The sequence below is a fragment of the Gossypium arboreum genome, chromosome 6, assembly GCF_025698485.1.
Source record: "Gossypium arboreum isolate Shixiya-1 chromosome 6, ASM2569848v2, whole genome shotgun sequence".
NCBI classification, from domain to species: Eukaryota; Viridiplantae; Streptophyta; class Magnoliopsida; order Malvales; family Malvaceae; genus Gossypium; species Gossypium arboreum.
In genome coordinates, this window is record NC_069075.1 from 108,077,579 (window position 1) to 108,095,234 (window position 17,656).

The window sequence follows — 17,656 nt, forward strand, 5'->3', positions numbered from 1 at the left end:
GGCGGATCCAAAGAAGTCCTTGACTTGCAGAAATTAATAGTTCAATCTAAACCACATTCTAATACGATTTTTATTTTGATCATAAGAATTTATAATTAATTTGTATTTCTTAATCCAAAATTTTTTACTTCACCCTTATATATATATGAAACAATGCTCCATACTTAGAACAGTAATAGATAGGCCAACAATAGAGTTGGTCTTTCTGCATTCGAACATGAATAGATTCATTCATCACGATTAAAGGAAACCGATTAATTTTAGGTCATTGATAATGGCTTTTCTCCAACTATTAACATTACTAAGGAATATATATATATATATATATATATATATATATATTCTTGAATGATAAATTGGTATGTAAATTATATATATTTAATTTGATATCAAATTTTCTTTATTAGAAGCGATATTCTCATACTCCAAATCACTCTTAAAAGGTTAAATTTTTGACCAAAAATATTTATGCACCAAATTGAAAAAAAAGGTATAACTTGCGTACCAATATGTCATCTAAGCCATATATATATATATGTATATAAATGATTGAGTTCACCGATATTCCTGATGCATCGCGAGGGTAGGTAGAGACCTTGAACTTCTCGGTAAATAGTAAAATTCAACTTTAATCCTTTAAAATATTAACAGTTCAATTTATATCCCTTATAGCCTCTAATTTATTAAATAGAAATAATTTATTTTTGGCCTTTCTAAGAAGTATAAAATTTAATTGAAGTCTCCATTTAAAAAAAAAAAAAAAGAGATTATGTTGACGCATCACACAAATCTTGAATTGACCCGAAGCTCACCCTCGTACTAGCTATGAAATAAGTAAATGGTAATTAAAGAAAAGGCAGTTGGAATGGATTGAAAGCAGGCTAAACATATATAGTTTTTTTTTTATTTTTATTTTTAAAACTTTGAGAAATTATATAATTGTATGCAGCAAGGGTGAGATGAAAGTTATAAAAAGTAAAAATTTTAGCGTTGGGTAAAAGGTAATGTTAATTAGTGTATTTTATTAATTTAGTAATGAGCAAAATTAGAGAGGACCCATTTAATAATTATTATGTCACAATATAAGGGGATGACGAGAGAGAAAAGGTGGTGATATGTTATGAGAAATGGAGGCCGCATGCAAATTCCTTCATTATTTTGCTTCTCTTGTTTCTTCCCAAATGTCAACCCATGCATTTAATTGTTTCTTTTATTTAAATTAAAATAAATCTGAATAGGTATAGTGAAATTTAAATATTTCAAACCTGAACCCTCGTAAACTTCTCCTTGCCATTAAATCACGACTGTTATTGAAGTGAAATTTATTTTTAAGAAAATAATCTTAATTTCAAGTTGGCATGCATGCATAATACGTTATAGAATACATAGAGGGTAATTTCGTCCAAAATGAAGTGGATGAACACGCGCTGAAACTGAGACTGTGAATCCATCCTCCATTATACTATAGTTTCTTTTTTTTTTTCCCCAATGTACAACAGTTGTTTGCATATTTTACACACCAAAACACATAAAAATTAAATTATTAATTATCAAAATTTATAATAAATTAAAACATAAAATACGAAGATTAAAGGATTGGTCTCTTCTTACTATACTCAATTAGGGATTCAGTCCTTCTCCTTCTCTTGTTATTAATATAATGCTTAAATATAAAATTAATATCATTAAAAATTATGTTAATAAACGAAGTGAAAATGTATAAATAATCCATTTCATAAGATTGAGTTAATTTCTTTTCTAAATAATGAAATAATAAAATAACTAATTTGCAAAATTTGAATTTATAATGTCTATATTAAAAATTCTATCACACGCTCTATATGAAAACTGTAAGTGCATACTTAAAATAATATATAATAGAAAATGAAACTTATATAAAACAATCAATTTATAAAAATATAAAAAGATAAAAAACCCACTTAATTGTATAATCTAGTTTAAAAATAAAATGATTTTTTGATAAGTTTCTAATCGAGTTGCAAGGGCTAAGCTAAAATAATTTTTAGGGGTCGAATGAAATTTTAATTTTTATAGTCTATATCTTTATAATTTTTAAAAGATTAAATCAAATTTTTATAATTTTAAGGAGTCAAAGTATAATTTTATCTTTATTAATTTAAAATTTTAAAAAAATTTATAGAGCTTAAATAATAATTTTCCATTTTAGGGGCTATGGCCCCTATCAGTCCCACTAGATTTTCTTCTGTCGAGTTGGTATTAGTTGATGGGTGACACTAACCAATAAGAAACTTAATAAATAGTATAAATAAACATATGATCTAGATATAAAAAATCATTAAACAAAACACAAAAAGGACTAAATATCAAAATAATTATAGTACAGAGCTGAAAATCGAAATTTGACCAAATATGAAATATGATAAAAATAGATAAAGCTATCAAAATTTAGTTTACTTGCAGCGGCAAAAGAAACAAGAAAAAAGAACTTCGCTTAAAACTGCAAAAGTTGAAAAAAAAAAAGGCAAAAATTAGAGAAATGGAACAGTGTTATGATTATGATGTGAAAACCAAACAAAGTCTGATATTCTGTCTGGTATTAAGGAGTCTCTCTTCTTTTAAAGTTCTTTTTTTTCATGCCTTTTTAATACCACACCATTCTTTCCCTTCTCAATCAATCCCAATATCAAAATCAATCCCTTTCTCTTTTTTTCCTCACCCTGTTTCTTTTCCTTCATTTTTGCCTTAAAAAAACAAAGAAAACCCCCATCTTCATATATTTAAGATTACTTGCCCAGACCCAGACCGACAACAAAGACAGCTGTTTTTGATGTTTTCTTTTGGACATGTTTCAAAGGTTTCGTTATACAAAGATCTTCCTTCATTTCTAGACAAAATCCCCAAAGCTGAAGTAACCCCAAAGTAGAGATTTTTTGATGGATTTTTGAGGTCTTTCGCCTGTAATCTTTGTGTTTTCAAGGTTCCCCAGAGATTGAACGGTATAATTAAACTTAATCCATTATTCCAATTTTTACTACTATATGTTCTATACGTATGCTTTTGATATACATAAATATGTATGTATGTTTTGTTTTGATGGGGCATAGAGACGAGATGATGGCGGCGACCTCAGCCTGCAAAGAAGGGACCAAGATAGCTATGGATAATGGCAAGTATGTGAGGTACACGCCGGAGCAAGTGGAAGCTTTAGAACGGCTTTACCATGAGTGCCCCAAGCCAAGCTCCATGCGTCGCCAACAGCTCATTCGTGAGTGCCCCATCCTCTCCAACATCGAGCCTAAACAGATCAAAGTTTGGTTCCAAAATCGCAGGTCCGTAACCCCAACATCTAACCATCTAATATTCCAACCTTTTTTTACTGGTTGCTGACTTTGGGGGGGAGGGGGTTTGAATTTTGTTTGCTTTTTATAAACAGATGTAGAGAAAAACAAAGGAAAGAGGCATCACGCCTCCAAGCTGTGAATAGGAAGTTGACTGCTATGAATAAACTGTTAATGGAGGAGAATGATAGGTTACAAAAGCAAGTTTCTCACCTTGTTTATGAAAACAGCTATTTCCGCCAACAGACTCAAAATGTAAGAATCTTCATCTTCCCTTTCTTTTCACAGTCCATGGCCTATATGAAGTATTTAAAATCTTGTCTTCAATGTATAATATAAAAATCCTTATCATAATAATTGAACCCTTTTCTTGCAAGTCTTTGATCTGCTTTGACTTTTTAGTATTATTAGGTAATATGCATATGGTTGGAGTTAATTGCGGTGGTTGTGTTTTGCAGACGACCCTTGCCACCACAGATACAAGCTGTGACTCGGCGGTGACGAGTGGTCAACACCATTTGACTCCTCAGCATCCTCCAAAGGATGCCAGCCCTGCAGGGTTAGTGGGAATATCTTTGCTGTTTGTGTCCCTTTCTTTTCTAGTTTTTCTATAAAATTAAACCTTTAATTGTTTGTTGCCCTATTGCTTATGTGATTTTGTATGGTTTTCCAGACTTTTGTCCATTGCAGAGGAAACTTTAACAGAGTTTCTTTCAAAGGCCACTGGAACTGCTGTGGAGTGGGTCCAAATGCCTGGGATGAAGGTTACGGCCCTCTCTCTTTCTCTCTTATGTCATTATCTTTCATTATGCTTTATGTTATCGATAATATCTATAATAAAGTAAAATACCTTGCTAATCTTCTAAGCAACCTTCAAGTCCATGCCTGCTATGTCAATATCTAGGGAACCCTTCATTATCCTACTTTCTCCATTGGTTACTAATATAGTGATATTTTCTGTTTCCCTTTACTATTTGTTAATCTTTTCATTAGTTGAATTTGGTGTTTCCTGTTTATTTTCCCTTTATGGAGCAACATTACTTGAATTAATAGTAATCCAATATGAATATGGTAATTAGCAAAAGAGGGATCCCAAAACTTTCTTGTTTGAGTAGTAGTAATTGTCTTCAATGCTTGCCCTTTTTCATATACTAATATCAATTCTTATCTATGCAGCCTGGTCCGGATTCCATTGGAATCGTTGCTATTTCTCATGGTTGCACTGGAGTTGCAGCACGTGTATGTGGACTTGTGGGACTAGATCCTACAAGAGTAAGTTTTTTGTTTGCTTTCTGGCGAGAGGGACTTTTTTTTTTTTTGTTCAAATTTGGTGGAATTAATGGTGTTTTTTCCCCTGTAGGTTGCTGAAATCCTTAAAGATCGTCCTTCATGGTACCGTGATTGCCGAGCTGTGGATGTTATAAACATGTTGTCCACTGCTAATGGTGGAACCATCGAACTGCTTTATATGCAGGTAGACTATCATTTTTCCCCCTTTAAATTTGCAACTGAAGGTTTGAATTAATGGTGCAATAGCTTATGGTAAAAGTTTCAAATTTTGGTTGCCTTCTTTTAGCTCTACGCGCCTACAACATTGGCACCAGCTCGCGACTTCTGGTTGCTGCGCTACACATCTGTTATGGAGGATGGTAGTCTTGTGGTATGTTTCCCACGGAGCTTTTATTATTTGTTTGCCTTTATGTTGTCAGAAATTTGTTATAGCCCGACTATTATAATAATGATATGGTGCTTAGGTATGTGAAAGATCACTTAACAACACTCAAAATGGTCCAAGCATGCCGCCAGCAGTAAATTTTGTGAGAGCGGAATTGCTGCCTAGTGGTTACCTGATTAGACCTTGTGAAGGGGGTGGTTCCATCATTCACATAGTTGATCACATGGATTTGGAGGTATATAAATCTCCTTGCTTCCGTTTTGAAACATAGAAACTTTTTATTGTACAAGGCAACGGTTTCAAATTTCTTCTTGCTTATATGTAGCCTTGGAGTGTTCCTGAAGTGTTGCGGCCCCTTTACGAGTCCTCAACTTTGCTTGCTCAGAAGACAACAATGGCGGTAAGACTATTCCTTGCATCTTTACTTTGAATGTAGAGCTAGGAGCTAAACCAAGACACTAAATGTCTCATGGTATAACCTTGGCATTAGCTCAGGCTTTGCGTCATTTGAGGCAGATTTCTCAGGAAATATCTCAGCCAAATGTTACTGGCTGGGGGAGAAGACCTGCAGCTCTGCGTGCACTTAGTCACAAATTGAGCAAGTATGTTCATTCTTCTCTTCAGTAATTCACCATCTATGTCAGTGTAGGTAGATTCTTAATTGATGGCAGTCTAACATGTTCTATTCTCCAGGGGATTTAATGAGGCTGTTAATGGGTTTACTGATGAAGGATGGTCCATGCTGGAAAGTGACGGCATTGATGACGTTACCCTCCTTGTGAACTCATCTCCTGGAAAGATGATGGACATAAATTTTTCTTATAGTAATGGATTTCCTTCAATGGGAAATGCGGTTCTATGTGCCAAAGCATCCATGTTATTACAGGTCAGTTTCTAGATGTGTTACAAGCATATCAATTACATCAGAAGATTTACAAATACTAAACAATGAAAAACTGTTTTTTCTTCCCAATGTTGTGACGATGGCCTCGATATTAAATTTGTGGTATAATGAACCATCTTATAGCTTTCTCAACTTTTACTCTTGTCAAACAAAATTTTATTTCTATAAACCGATGCTTTCATTCTTTTTGTAGAATGTGCCGCCAGCAATACTTCTCAGATTCTTGCGGGAACATCGATCAGAGTGGGCAGACAGTGGTATTGATGCTTACTCTGCTGCTGCTGTCAAAGCTGGACCGTGTAGCTTGCCGGTGCCTCGAGGGGGAAGTTTTGGGGGTCAAGTCATTCTTCCATTGGCTCACACAATTGAGCATGAAGAGGTAAGTGATATTATACCGAATTTTGGCATCAATTGATTAAATGTATCCTTAAAATCACTATCACTTGTTTGTTACAGTTCATGGAGGTTGTTAAGCTCGAAAATGTGGGCCACTATCAGGACATGATCATGCCAAGTGATATCTTCCTCTTGCAGGTACTTAAGTGTAAAGTTTCACCAACTATCCTCCAACCGGTGTTATTTTACAGCGTTTAGTTCTCATTTAACACTGTTCATTTATGTTTTTCCTTGTATGAATCTATCAGCTTTGTACTGGAGTTGATGAGAATGCAGTCAGCACCTGTGCTGAACTCATCTTTGCTCCCATTGATGGCTCATTCTCTGAGGATGCGCCTATTATCCCCTGTGGTTTCCGCATCATCCCCCTTGATTCTGGAATGGTTAGTGTTCTAAGATTCTTTCATTATATTATATTTTATTTTATTTTTAGTTTCTTACCAGATAAATATATAAATCTAATTTAGGATGCATCCAGTCCAAATCGTACACTTGATCTTGCCTCTACGCTTGAAGTTGGAGCTGCTGGAAACCGAGCAACTGGTGATAAATCTAGTCGTGGGAGCACAAAGTCTGTGATGACAATAGCATTTCAGTTTGTATATGAGATGCAACTTCAAGAGAATGTGGCAATCATGGCTCGACAATACGTCCGGAGTATTATTGCCTCGGTTCAAAGGGTAGCATTAGCACTCTCTCCTTCCTTCTTCGGTTCTCATGCAGGTTTAGGGTCACCCCCTGGTACTCATGAAGCACAAACACTTGCTCGCTGGATTTGTCAAAGCTATAGGTTTGTCAGTCAAATCCATGTCTTATTCCTTTCCGTTTCACATGTAATGCTTTGTTGTTAACATTATTTATGCCATTTGGATTTGTGTTAACCGAAATATTTTGGATTGTTTATCTCTTCACAGTTGCTATATGGGGGACGAACTGCTCAAACATGAAGGAAGTGAATCCATTCTAAAAGTGCTTTGGCATCACACAGATGCGGTTTTGTGCTGCTCTTTGAAGGTATTTAGTCAAAGGATCATGTCTTTGAATCAAGTTATATGTTAGCCTTGTCCCAGGTTTAGCCTTCCCTGTAACACATGAATACGAGTCTCCTTATGCCTAGCTGCTTTTCTGCTTTAGTTGGCTACAATTGATTATTGGTAATATATATGTAGGCACTACCAGTTTTCACATTTGCAAATCAAGCGGGACTTGACATGCTCGAAACAACTTTGGTATCACTTCAAGACATTAGTTTGGAGAAAATTTTCGATGAGAATGGACGAAAAACCCTATTTGCTGAGTTCCCACAAGTAATGCAGCAGGTATGATACATGTTCTTTGAAATGAATGTTGAATTATAAGTGCAAAAAATAACAATCGAATGCATTAAATATCTGGAATATCTAAAGGAAACCAATGCAAAAAATATATGATTGATTCATTTATGCTCTGTGTTCGGGTTGATCAGGGTTTTATGTGCCTTCAAGGTGGTATCTGCTTATCAAGCATGGGGAGGCCAGTCTCGTACGAGAGAGCCGTTGCATGGAAAGTGGTAAATGATGAAGAAAATGCTCATTGTATCTGTTTCACTTTCATCAACTGGTCTTTTGTATGAAAATTCTAAGAGAAAATAGGATTTAGATATCAACCTAGATCAGAAGATGCTCCCTTTCCATTTTTTTCCCAAGACTTCTGTAGTTTGGAGAAACCTTTGAAGTGGTATGATACTGTTTTACAAGGATATCGAATCAAAATGGTATGGAGGGCCTAGATTTCGGTTTACCCCGTTTTTTTGTATTTGCTCCCTCCTTAATTGATCGATCACTATTGTAAGTTAATCATGGCGTTGAGCAATGGACAGCTTAGTTCAGTTGGTTCATGCAGGTACAATCATCAACAAAGCTCTATGTCCTATGACGTCTACTTTCATTAATTTGCTATGTTTTCTCACCCTAAATCAACCAAAGCTCATTTTTTGATATCAGAAACCTAGTTTCCTTTCTTGCAATTGTACACCATGCTCCATATTTAATTTGGTTATTATTAGTTGATGTAATTTTCAAATTTTATCATAACCAAAACATTTGTTATTTTCATAATATTATCTTATGTATTAAAATATTATCATGTTAACTTACTAAATTTACATTTTACTTATAAAAAAAGCTAATTAATGAATTTAACAATTATTGTTTGCAAAAATTTTCAAAATTTGAAAAGTATATAGGCTAAGAATGATCAAAATGAAGAATATGGATTAAATATACAAACTTATGCATGGTCAAGGGCTACTAATGAAATTTAACTAAATAGATTTAACATGAAATTTAACTAAATAGATTTAAATGTTATGATTTATATTATGACTGAAATTTTAGATTTAAACAAAAACACCAGAACTAAATTGATCAATTTAAAAAGTATAAGGACTAAAAATAACTAAATTTAAAATATAAGAACTAAATTCACTACTTACATATAATACTGAGATTAATAGTATAATTTGACCTATAACATAATTGGCTAACACATGAACTGTTTTAAGTGGGTGGTGGTTGAGTAGACCTCTCAATTTTAATTAGAATATGAAAATACAATTCAATCAATTGAATATAAATCTAATCCATTATGATTCAATTATAAAGGTTAACAATTTAGTCGTCTAAATTTTAACTTAGTTGACATTAATGGTATTGTTTACTCTATTATTTAAGGTTAATGAAAAGTTATGAATAATTTTAAGTGTTGTATTAAAAAAAAAGAAAAAGTTAACAATCCAAATTCAACCAACCACAAACTCAAAACAATTGGAAAATATAACTTTAAATAACTAGAATTTGAAGTGATAGTAATCTGCAAGGACTCGAAGAATATTGACTTCAACCCTAGAATGATTCAAAAATTTTAAAAACCTGCATCGTTATGGCCAGGCCCTGCCATGGTTGGAAAGTGGAAACCAAAGAATTTGCCTGAACATATACAAAGGCAATACATACATATATGAAGTATTAATGATTACATAAAAGAATAACATGGTTTGACCATTGCTGTTAAGTGCGAAAGCAAAAAGCAGAAAATGTAGGAATGCGAGGCTAAAGTGTAAAAAGGCAGGCATTTTTAGCAGCTATCATTTTCTTACATGCAGGCAAGCCATATACGTGATCCTAAAACATACTCATTTGCCCTTATTCCAAAAGTGTGTTCCCACGTCTATAGTATCAACATTATTATTATTTTATTGCGAAGCGAATTTTTTTAATTTTAAAATTTCATGTCAATAAATTTAAGTGGAGAATTTTAATAAAATAATAATTAGAATTAAAATTTTAAATCTGAAAAGCAAAAATTAAATATGAATATAAATGTTAAAATATAAAACAAAATGGGATGTGTGAGTAGCGAAGCCCATTAAATTTGTTTTAAAATCCTAACCCCATAAGTAGTAATGAGAAAAAGAGAAAAGGTTCCACTTTGCTGAGCTTTATGCTCGGAAAAAGAAATTATATCAAAACTGAGGTAAGCAGACAGTACAATTTTCCAATCCTATGGGGTTAGTTTTATTTTCTGAATTCGGGTTTGGGTAGGCTGCATTCAAAAATTTGAAGTTATGTGAGAATTGAGTTTAGGTAACCCCCTTGATATATATATATATATATATATATATATATATATATTTATTACCATTTCTTACTTTTATATGATTTAATTTTATAAAATCAGCATAATATAAATATTTTGTAAACTTTCGAATTAAGATAGAGGAAATCATTTGGGAGAAGACAATTTCAAGTAGTTATAAGTGAAAATCATCCGGTTCCCATTCCTAACCATAAGTTTTTTTTTTTAATGCATTTACATCCTATAAGTCACTGACCCACAATATACTATATTTTCTCTATTTTACAGTTTAATATTATTTGAGTCAGAAATGAAAGCACTCCTCGATTCAAAAGTTTAAACTCAATTCAATTACTTAAATATCACTTTGTGTTATTTTTAAACCATCCTTAAACCCCTCCTATCTCTTACTAATTATATTCACCAGAAAAGGAAATTACATGTTAAAGTTTTCTAGATATGCAAGGTTTAGTAATTTTCAACAAAATTGATACTATTAAATGTGCATTAATAGGAAGGATATATATATATATATATATATATATATGTAAACCCCTTTGGAATGTGTAAAATATAAAATAATTTATTTATGTATGTAAAAATAAACACAAAAAGTAAGATATAATAAGAAATTATACTTGATTGATCAAGGATGTATAATTTAGTAAGTAAATTATAATAAAATAAAATCCAAAATTTTAAAAATAAACCCATATATGATTTATTGACGGTACTATTATAGTTGATAAGTTTAAAAGCATTGTGTAAGGAAGGAAGGTGTTTAAACCAGTGAGTGGTTATTAAGATTGATCTTGGGGACACAGCTATTGCTTCTGCCAATCTTATTTGGTGTGTTGGAGCTTCGATTCTGGTTGCTTCTTTTAGCTATATCCCTCATGGCGCAAGTGAGGGACAGCTTGGGATTGAGCCGCGTGGTGCTGTTGAATCTCTGGCAAAACTCCCTTTGACACCTCACTGCCTCTTCCATGCCGACCATGGGACTTCGGTACAGCCTTTCGTTCACAGCTTCCGAGCACAGCCCGCACACCCATTTCCCGCAATGCCGACCCTTCACTCTCCTGATGTAATCGGCGGTGCAATCCTCTTCGAGCCCACAACATTCGCATTCGGCTTGCTTCACCTCATCGTCAATTTCTGTTGAAGAAGATGCTGTATTTATATACCTCTCCATTTCCAAAGCAACATCAGATACCACCTTTCTGAGATGCCTTTGCTCAGTATTCTGCGGAAGATTAAGCTTTGAATGTACTTATAAGAAGAAGAAATTTGAACTCTTACTTGATCTTGATTAATTTAAATTTCAATTATAAATTTCAATTAAAAAGTGAGTTAGTTTGTGAATTCATCAACTTAAAATGATTTTAATCATGATTAAAACTAAAATGATTTAAATTTATAATAATTTCATTTGAAAAACAAAAATTTAAATTCAAATCATCTAGGTTAAAAATAATTGAACTCGAAATAATTTAAACTTGAAATTATTTAAAAGTTAAAATTGATTCAAAATGAATATGGCGAAAACCAACTTCACTTATCTAACTGATAGTTCTAATAAGAAGTAAATAATTATCAATATATGTATAATTGTAATATAACATACCATGACTGAGAAGGGATTAATTTGACAATTCTTTAATGGTTTGGAAATTTGCTATCAAAGGAAAATAAAAATAAAAATAGAAAAGAGAAGAGTGAGGAGAGTTTTGAATTGGAAGACTATATATAGAGCGTGTAGCTGTTCAATTTTACACTTTACGGTCTAAAATATCTGTAATCTAATTTCCCTGTATTTCTTTTTTAGATTGAATCACTTCTTTTCTCATCATAACCTGATAAATTAATTAGCAAATTGTACCACTAGGAGCGAAATGGTTGTGCTGAGATTTGGAAAGGGGAAGATAGCGATGTCAAATGTTATTTGGGGAGCCGGGCCGGGCCGGGGGGGGGGGGAGAATACATGCACGAGGAGGAAGGACGTGCATATTATTAAAATAAAAAGATGGCTAATCTATATTGAGACAGTGTTTTGGCTGTTTGAAGAAGGTGTGGAATATTGCAATCCCGTGAGGATTCACGAGCACCCTTCACTGTCTAATTTTTATATAATATACATTGCCATTGGATTCAATGCTTTCAAGGTTTTATATAGAGAGAGGCAGGCGTGGAAGCATTTCTATCCATCAATTTTTATTTTAAAACAAAACCTTTCTTCATATCAACTTGTAGAGTAATATAGTACTATTGCTTCATGTTACATCTAAATCATCCATCCGTGATATCTCATTATGTTAACCACTTTAATTAAGAAAGAGTTCGTCCATATAAATATTCTTTTAATTGAAAATTTTACTTATTTATCATATAAACTCCCGTTTAGTTATATTAATATTTATCCAAAGATGACTGTTATTACATTCAAATTTACGTGCAATAAAAACCCCATAATTCTATTACCAAAGTATAACTCGGTACATCCCATTACATGTTAATGGAGCTCTTCATCACCCTCCAACTCACCCTACATAGTATGACATTGGTCTAGAAGGTGCGATCTTTTCCATCATTAAGAAGACTCCAAGCTTTCACTCCATTGCTAAACAATCATTTGCGTCATTCAACGCATTGTGTAATTCTCCTCCAACCTCCGACGCGACATCTTGTATCAACACTTCCATATCAAGTAATATTATTTTTTGGTGCAATAGATTTGTGCATGCACCCAACTGTAAATGGATAAGGGATAGATTAGTGAGGAAAGTGAGATAATATACTTTTTTCAACAAAAAAGTTAGAAAAATATTTTTTTAAAAAATGGATAGACTGATTTGCATGCACATCATGAGAATAGGAGCTTATTAAAATGGTCCCATCCTAGGCTGCCAACCCTAACAACACAAATTGCAGACGAAGATAGAACAACAATGACACTTAAAAGAGGAAACCCATCTTCTCTCGTGTTGCTGATGTGTATGTATGTAATATACTTGTATTGCATGGTTTTATCAGTAATAAAAAGTGATATATAATTAGATTCATATACTTAAATTAAAGTTTACGGTATTAGTTTTTTTTCCCTTTTTGGCCAAGACATTATGACGTAGTTTACTTTATATATAAAGTTCTTTTTGGACTTACTACATATAAAGTTCACTAAGAATCTATTACTGTAAAAATATATATTTTATACATAGCTATTAAAATAGCTAGATATAAAATAAAAAATAATTAGTACATATTTAAATCTGAAAATAGAAATCGATTGAGTTTTAATTCGATTGACTTTTAACTCGATTGACATTAATACTGTTGTCAGTGTAGGAAGACGTGAATTCGAGTGCATTGAAGCATAATATCTTCCTATTTAAGGGTTGGGGAGGAGGGGTTATGACTAGTTCTAGGTATTGTATAAAAAATAATAATAAAAACCTAAAATGAGATTAATGTTCAAAAAAAAATTGAAAGTAGAAGAATGAATAAAAACTTTTGTAAAAAAATAAGAACTCTTCAAAATAAGTGAAAAAAATTTCCTTCTCTTTACCAGAAACAAGTCATGTGAGTAGCTAAAAATTACCAATTGTAATTAGTTTATTGCTAACTCATATACTAAACGTGTGGAAAATGTTGTAAAATATTCATCCATTTAAGGAACCAAGAATATGAGTTGATTAACTTGAGACGTGTTGGATACTTTCCTTAAGGATATTTCGTCGTGTAGTGCTTCCCCCAAGATTCAACAACCTTTTTTGTCAATCGTTGGAAAATAGAGAGCATGAAGAACTAATTAATTAAATACTAAACTAGAAAGAGGGAGAAAAAAGCTTTAAAAAAACAAAGAGTGTAAAGAGAGGAGAGGAAAACATAGTGTTGGAAGAAAAGAGGAAATATATTAGAACTTGATTGAGTTAAAAGTGCAAAACCATACTTGAGCCTAGTATCATATGCAGGGGGAAATTGGCCTATTTAATTTGAATCAACCTTTTGGGCTCACTTTTAGTGCGCACGTGTCCATCTTCTTGTTTTAGCTATTGTAGGTCCAATGTAAAGCAATGCTATAAAACATCATCTTAGGAGGTTTCTTTAAAGGATTTGGGATTGTGGAATTCTTTGAAATACTTAAAAGCTCCTAACAATCCCTCACATATTTCAAAGAATTATGAAAGAATTTTATGCAATGCAATAATTTTGGTATCCTTTAAACTATGAACTAGAACTTTTGACAAATGAGATATAATTTATTAAATAATTGGTGAAACAATTTTGTATGAACCAATTATTCATTATGTAAAACTAACATTTCCATTTATCACATTATATCTATGATTCGTTCTTCAGCGTGGTTGTGTGCTAATAGGTCATGCGCGTGCCTGGCTTTCATGAGTGCTCTAGAAATTCTGTCATAAATCTCATTGAAGCGGTCCTACTTCACACTCTGTACAGATCAATCCATCAAGTGTATTCTGTATATCAATACACTGCCTATAAATGATATGGATTTGATTAAGATTTTTTACTCATCCTCACCATTCATGTAGTTTTTGTTTTAGCACTATTTGCATCATAGGAGAGACATAATCTTATAGTGCTTAACAGGTCTACTAATGACTTCGTTCTTACCCATACGAACCTAATTCATGGACCTCCAATCATATAGTTTGGTTTCCATCATTTTTGACCTCATCCTTTCATAATAGTCCCATTCCCCTCAATGTTTCATTTATTAGTTTCTTTCCCAAGGGTTTAGTAAAAGGATCGACCAAAATCAACTTTGACTTCACATAAACAATTGATATTACTCCATTTTGTATTTGCTTAATCACATAATGTCTTAGATGAATAAGTTTATTTTTTCCATTGTAAGTTTTACTCTTTACAATGGCTATTGCTGATTGGCAATCACAATGCACAGACACAAAAGCTATTAGCTTTGTGCCCAATGGAATATTTGTTAAGAAGTTTTTCAACGACTCAGGCTTATTACCAGTTGATTCCAAAGCAAGAAACTCAGACTTCATGATAAATTTTGCTATAATAGTTTGGCTGATCTCTAAAATATTGCACCACCACCAAGGGTGAATATATAACCACTAATGGATTTTATTCATCTGAATTTGAAATCTAGTAAGCATCATTGTATCTTTCTAATATAGTGGGAAACCCACTAAATAAGATGCCATAATTCACGATAGTCTCTATATATTTCACATGTCTAATTATAGTAGTGATTGCTTATGATTTGAGTTTTGCTTAGTCGACATACATTTATTAAATGAGTTAGACTTCTAATAGTTTGTGCATATTTTGATTGAGTAATAGGCTCACATTTATTTATTTTTCCAATTGAGAGCTATTATCATTAGGAGGACCCACTAATATGACATCAAAGTGTCCAAACTTATTTAGAAGTTTCTCAACATAATGTTCTTGTGATAGCATCAAACTATTACATTTCTTTGTGATTTTGACATCCAATGTAACATTTTCTTCCCCCATATCTTTCATGTCAAATTTGGAAGCAAGATACCTTTTTATCTTGAGTATTAACTCATAATTAGTATTAAAGATCCACATATCATCAACATATAAATATATTATTATACAATCACTATTAACAAACTTTGTATAAACACATTTATCAACTTCAACAAAGGACAAACCATCGTTTACTAAAGTTTGATCAAATTTATCATGTCATTGTTTAAGAGCTTGTTTTAAACCAAATAAGGATTTGAGAAGTTTACAAACTTTAAATTCTAGACCTAAAACAACACAACCTTCAAGTTGTTTTATATAAATTTCTTCTTCTAATTCTCCATTTAAAAAATACTATTTGTCACACCCGAAAATATTAAAGGTTTGAAAAATTTGAAATTTTGAGTACTTAATTGGAAAATTTTCTATTTAAGCAGGTTCTAATGTAATTATGTGAACTTTACGGGCTGGTTGGGTAAATAGTTAGATTTTAAATTTAGTTTCATCAAATTAGAACTAAGAGTTTCTGTTAGTGGGAAACAATATGATTAAAGGTGTTAATAATACTGATTGACTTGAGATTAAGGGAAGCGGTGGTGGAAAGACTATATATAGAAAGAATTTTTCATACTGATATTCATTTTTCTTTTGTACTTCTATCTTCTTTTCTAGTTCTTTCTGTAAGATAGGAAAACTAAGAAATGGGTTGCATGAAAGAAAGTGTCACATCCCAAAATATAGGGAGTCATATTAATTAGGTTACAAAATTATGGGGTTGAAACGAATATAAAAAATTAAGGTAAAAAATATAAAATAAAAATTAATTAAATTATTAAGATAATATAATCAGATTTTATTAGAACGAAACTTATAATATAATCCGATTTTATTAGAACGAAACTTGATTACGAGGTTTAATTTGGAAATAGTGAGTTTTAATTGAATTAGGACCTAATCGAAAAAGAGGTGAAATAAAATATTAATAGTGAGTCCGGACTATGTGTATTAATAATTATATATGAACTAAAATAGGGAGTATTAAAAAACTATAATAGTTAAATAAACTAGAAAAAAATTGAGTAATTATATAAAGTAATAGAGAATAGGTAAGTTGAGCCCTAAATAGATATGTACAATTAATTGACTAAAGTAAACATGAAATAAGATATAGTTTAAATGGTAAAGTACTCCCCTGTTCTTCTTGTGATCCTAGGTTCAAATCTTATCTTTCCCTTTTATTTTGAAAAATGGACAAGCCTCCTTTCCAGCAAGAAGCAATAAGAATAATTAAGCGTAAAAATCAAACAAGAATTGGGCAATAGCTCATTAGTTAAGGTGCCAACCCTCTCATTAAACTTGTGTTTGAGTTGCGTCTCCCCCTTTTGCTTTTCTTTTAATTCAACCAACTTCTAGCTTTGGAAAATTGCAGAATACCCAAATGTTTCTAACCCTTAGAAATTCACTCCAATCCTTAATAGAATTCATATCTTATTATTATTTAAAATTTAAATAGAAATAAAATTCCATAGTTTTTTTTATCTTCTTATGCTAACTAGAATTCAAATTGCTTATTCCTTCTATTTATTCTCTATTTTTCCTTCAAAACTCATATTGCAAAATTCTTTCAAATTCTTGGGTTCTTTCTTTTTCTCTTCCATTGATAAATCGGTTTTCAATCAAGGAATTCAAAACCATCTCTCTTTTCTTGAGTAGATCATCAATCTCTCTAAAGCTAAGGTTTTTAAGTCTTCAAAACAAGTTTGGGATCTAAACTTAAAACATTACGTGTGATTAATTGTAGTGTTAGGAAATTAAAAGAGTTGTTATGTGAACAATATAATATGCGAACCTAGAGGAAATATCATGCGAATACTTTAGGAATTGTAATGTAAACACGTAAAAGTTATATGTGAACCCATAGAAATTATATGGGAACCTTAACTGCTTAATAGGTGAGTTATAGGTATTTAATTATTCGAACCCTATACATGCTATGTGCAAACTATACGTATGCTTTATGCGAACCCTTGTATATGTATCATTGTTATTCTTTGTACACACACCAAATATGTGTATATGTGAGATTAATTGAATACATGATTGCATGGCATTTGATAATAATTTGTGACAATAAATGTGCTAAATAAGCATAGTTTCAAATTTTGATAACGAGTATGATATGATAAGTATATGTGCATATTACATTAAATTGGGAATGGAGGACAGAGGAGTTCCTTTGGAGACAATGGCAAT

General features: G+C 32.0%; 2 protein-coding genes across 3 annotated transcripts in view; one reads left to right on the top strand and one right to left on the bottom strand.

Annotated features, from left to right (window-relative positions):
* The first annotated feature begins 2,444 nt into the window (after positions 1-2,444).
* Positions 2,445-8,193, top strand: LOC108484018 (homeobox-leucine zipper protein ATHB-8-like). 2 transcript variants are annotated; one of them, XM_017787621.2, is made up of 19 exons: positions 2,445-2,978; positions 3,087-3,311; positions 3,416-3,575; positions 3,779-3,879; positions 3,994-4,084; positions 4,497-4,592; positions 4,681-4,794; positions 4,897-4,980; positions 5,075-5,230; positions 5,321-5,395; positions 5,491-5,597; positions 5,689-5,881; positions 6,093-6,278; positions 6,356-6,433; positions 6,544-6,678; positions 6,763-7,085; positions 7,210-7,309; positions 7,465-7,614; positions 7,761-8,193. In XM_017787621.2, the coding sequence occupies exons 2-19, from the start codon at positions 3,094-3,096 to the stop codon at positions 7,905-7,907; spliced, it is 2,514 nt and encodes an 837-aa protein (XP_017643110.1). In that variant the 5' UTR covers positions 2,445-2,978; positions 3,087-3,093; the 3' UTR covers positions 7,908-8,193. The 2 variants fall into 2 exon arrangements, with proteins under 2 accessions (XP_017643110.1, XP_017643111.1); XM_017787622.2 differs by having other exon boundaries at positions 5,512-5,597.
* A 2,413-nt stretch (positions 8,194-10,606) lies between these two features.
* Positions 10,607-17,656, bottom strand: part of LOC128293815 (uncharacterized) — a 50,976-nt gene continuing 43,926 nt past the window's right edge. Inside the window, exon 3 of the mRNA XM_053029357.1 lies at positions 10,607-11,153. Within this exon, the coding sequence (XP_052885317.1) occupies positions 10,692-11,153 (462 nt within the window). The 3' untranslated portion in view covers positions 10,607-10,691. The remainder of the gene's footprint in view (positions 11,154-17,656) is intronic.

Bases quoted from the DNA above. Each gene is read 5' to 3' on its own strand.
- LOC108484018 (XM_017787621.2), top strand. From the start codon at position 3,094: ATGATGGCGGCGACCTCAGCCTGCAAAGAAGGGACCAAGATAGCTATG. The intron at 3,576-3,778 runs GTAAGAATCTTC...TGTGTTTTGCAG, and splicing joins TCCGCCAACAGACTCAAAAT to ACGACCCTTGCCACCACAGA. The intron at 3,880-3,993 runs GTTAGTGGGAAT...ATGGTTTTCCAG, and splicing joins AAGGATGCCAGCCCTGCAGG to ACTTTTGTCCATTGCAGAGG.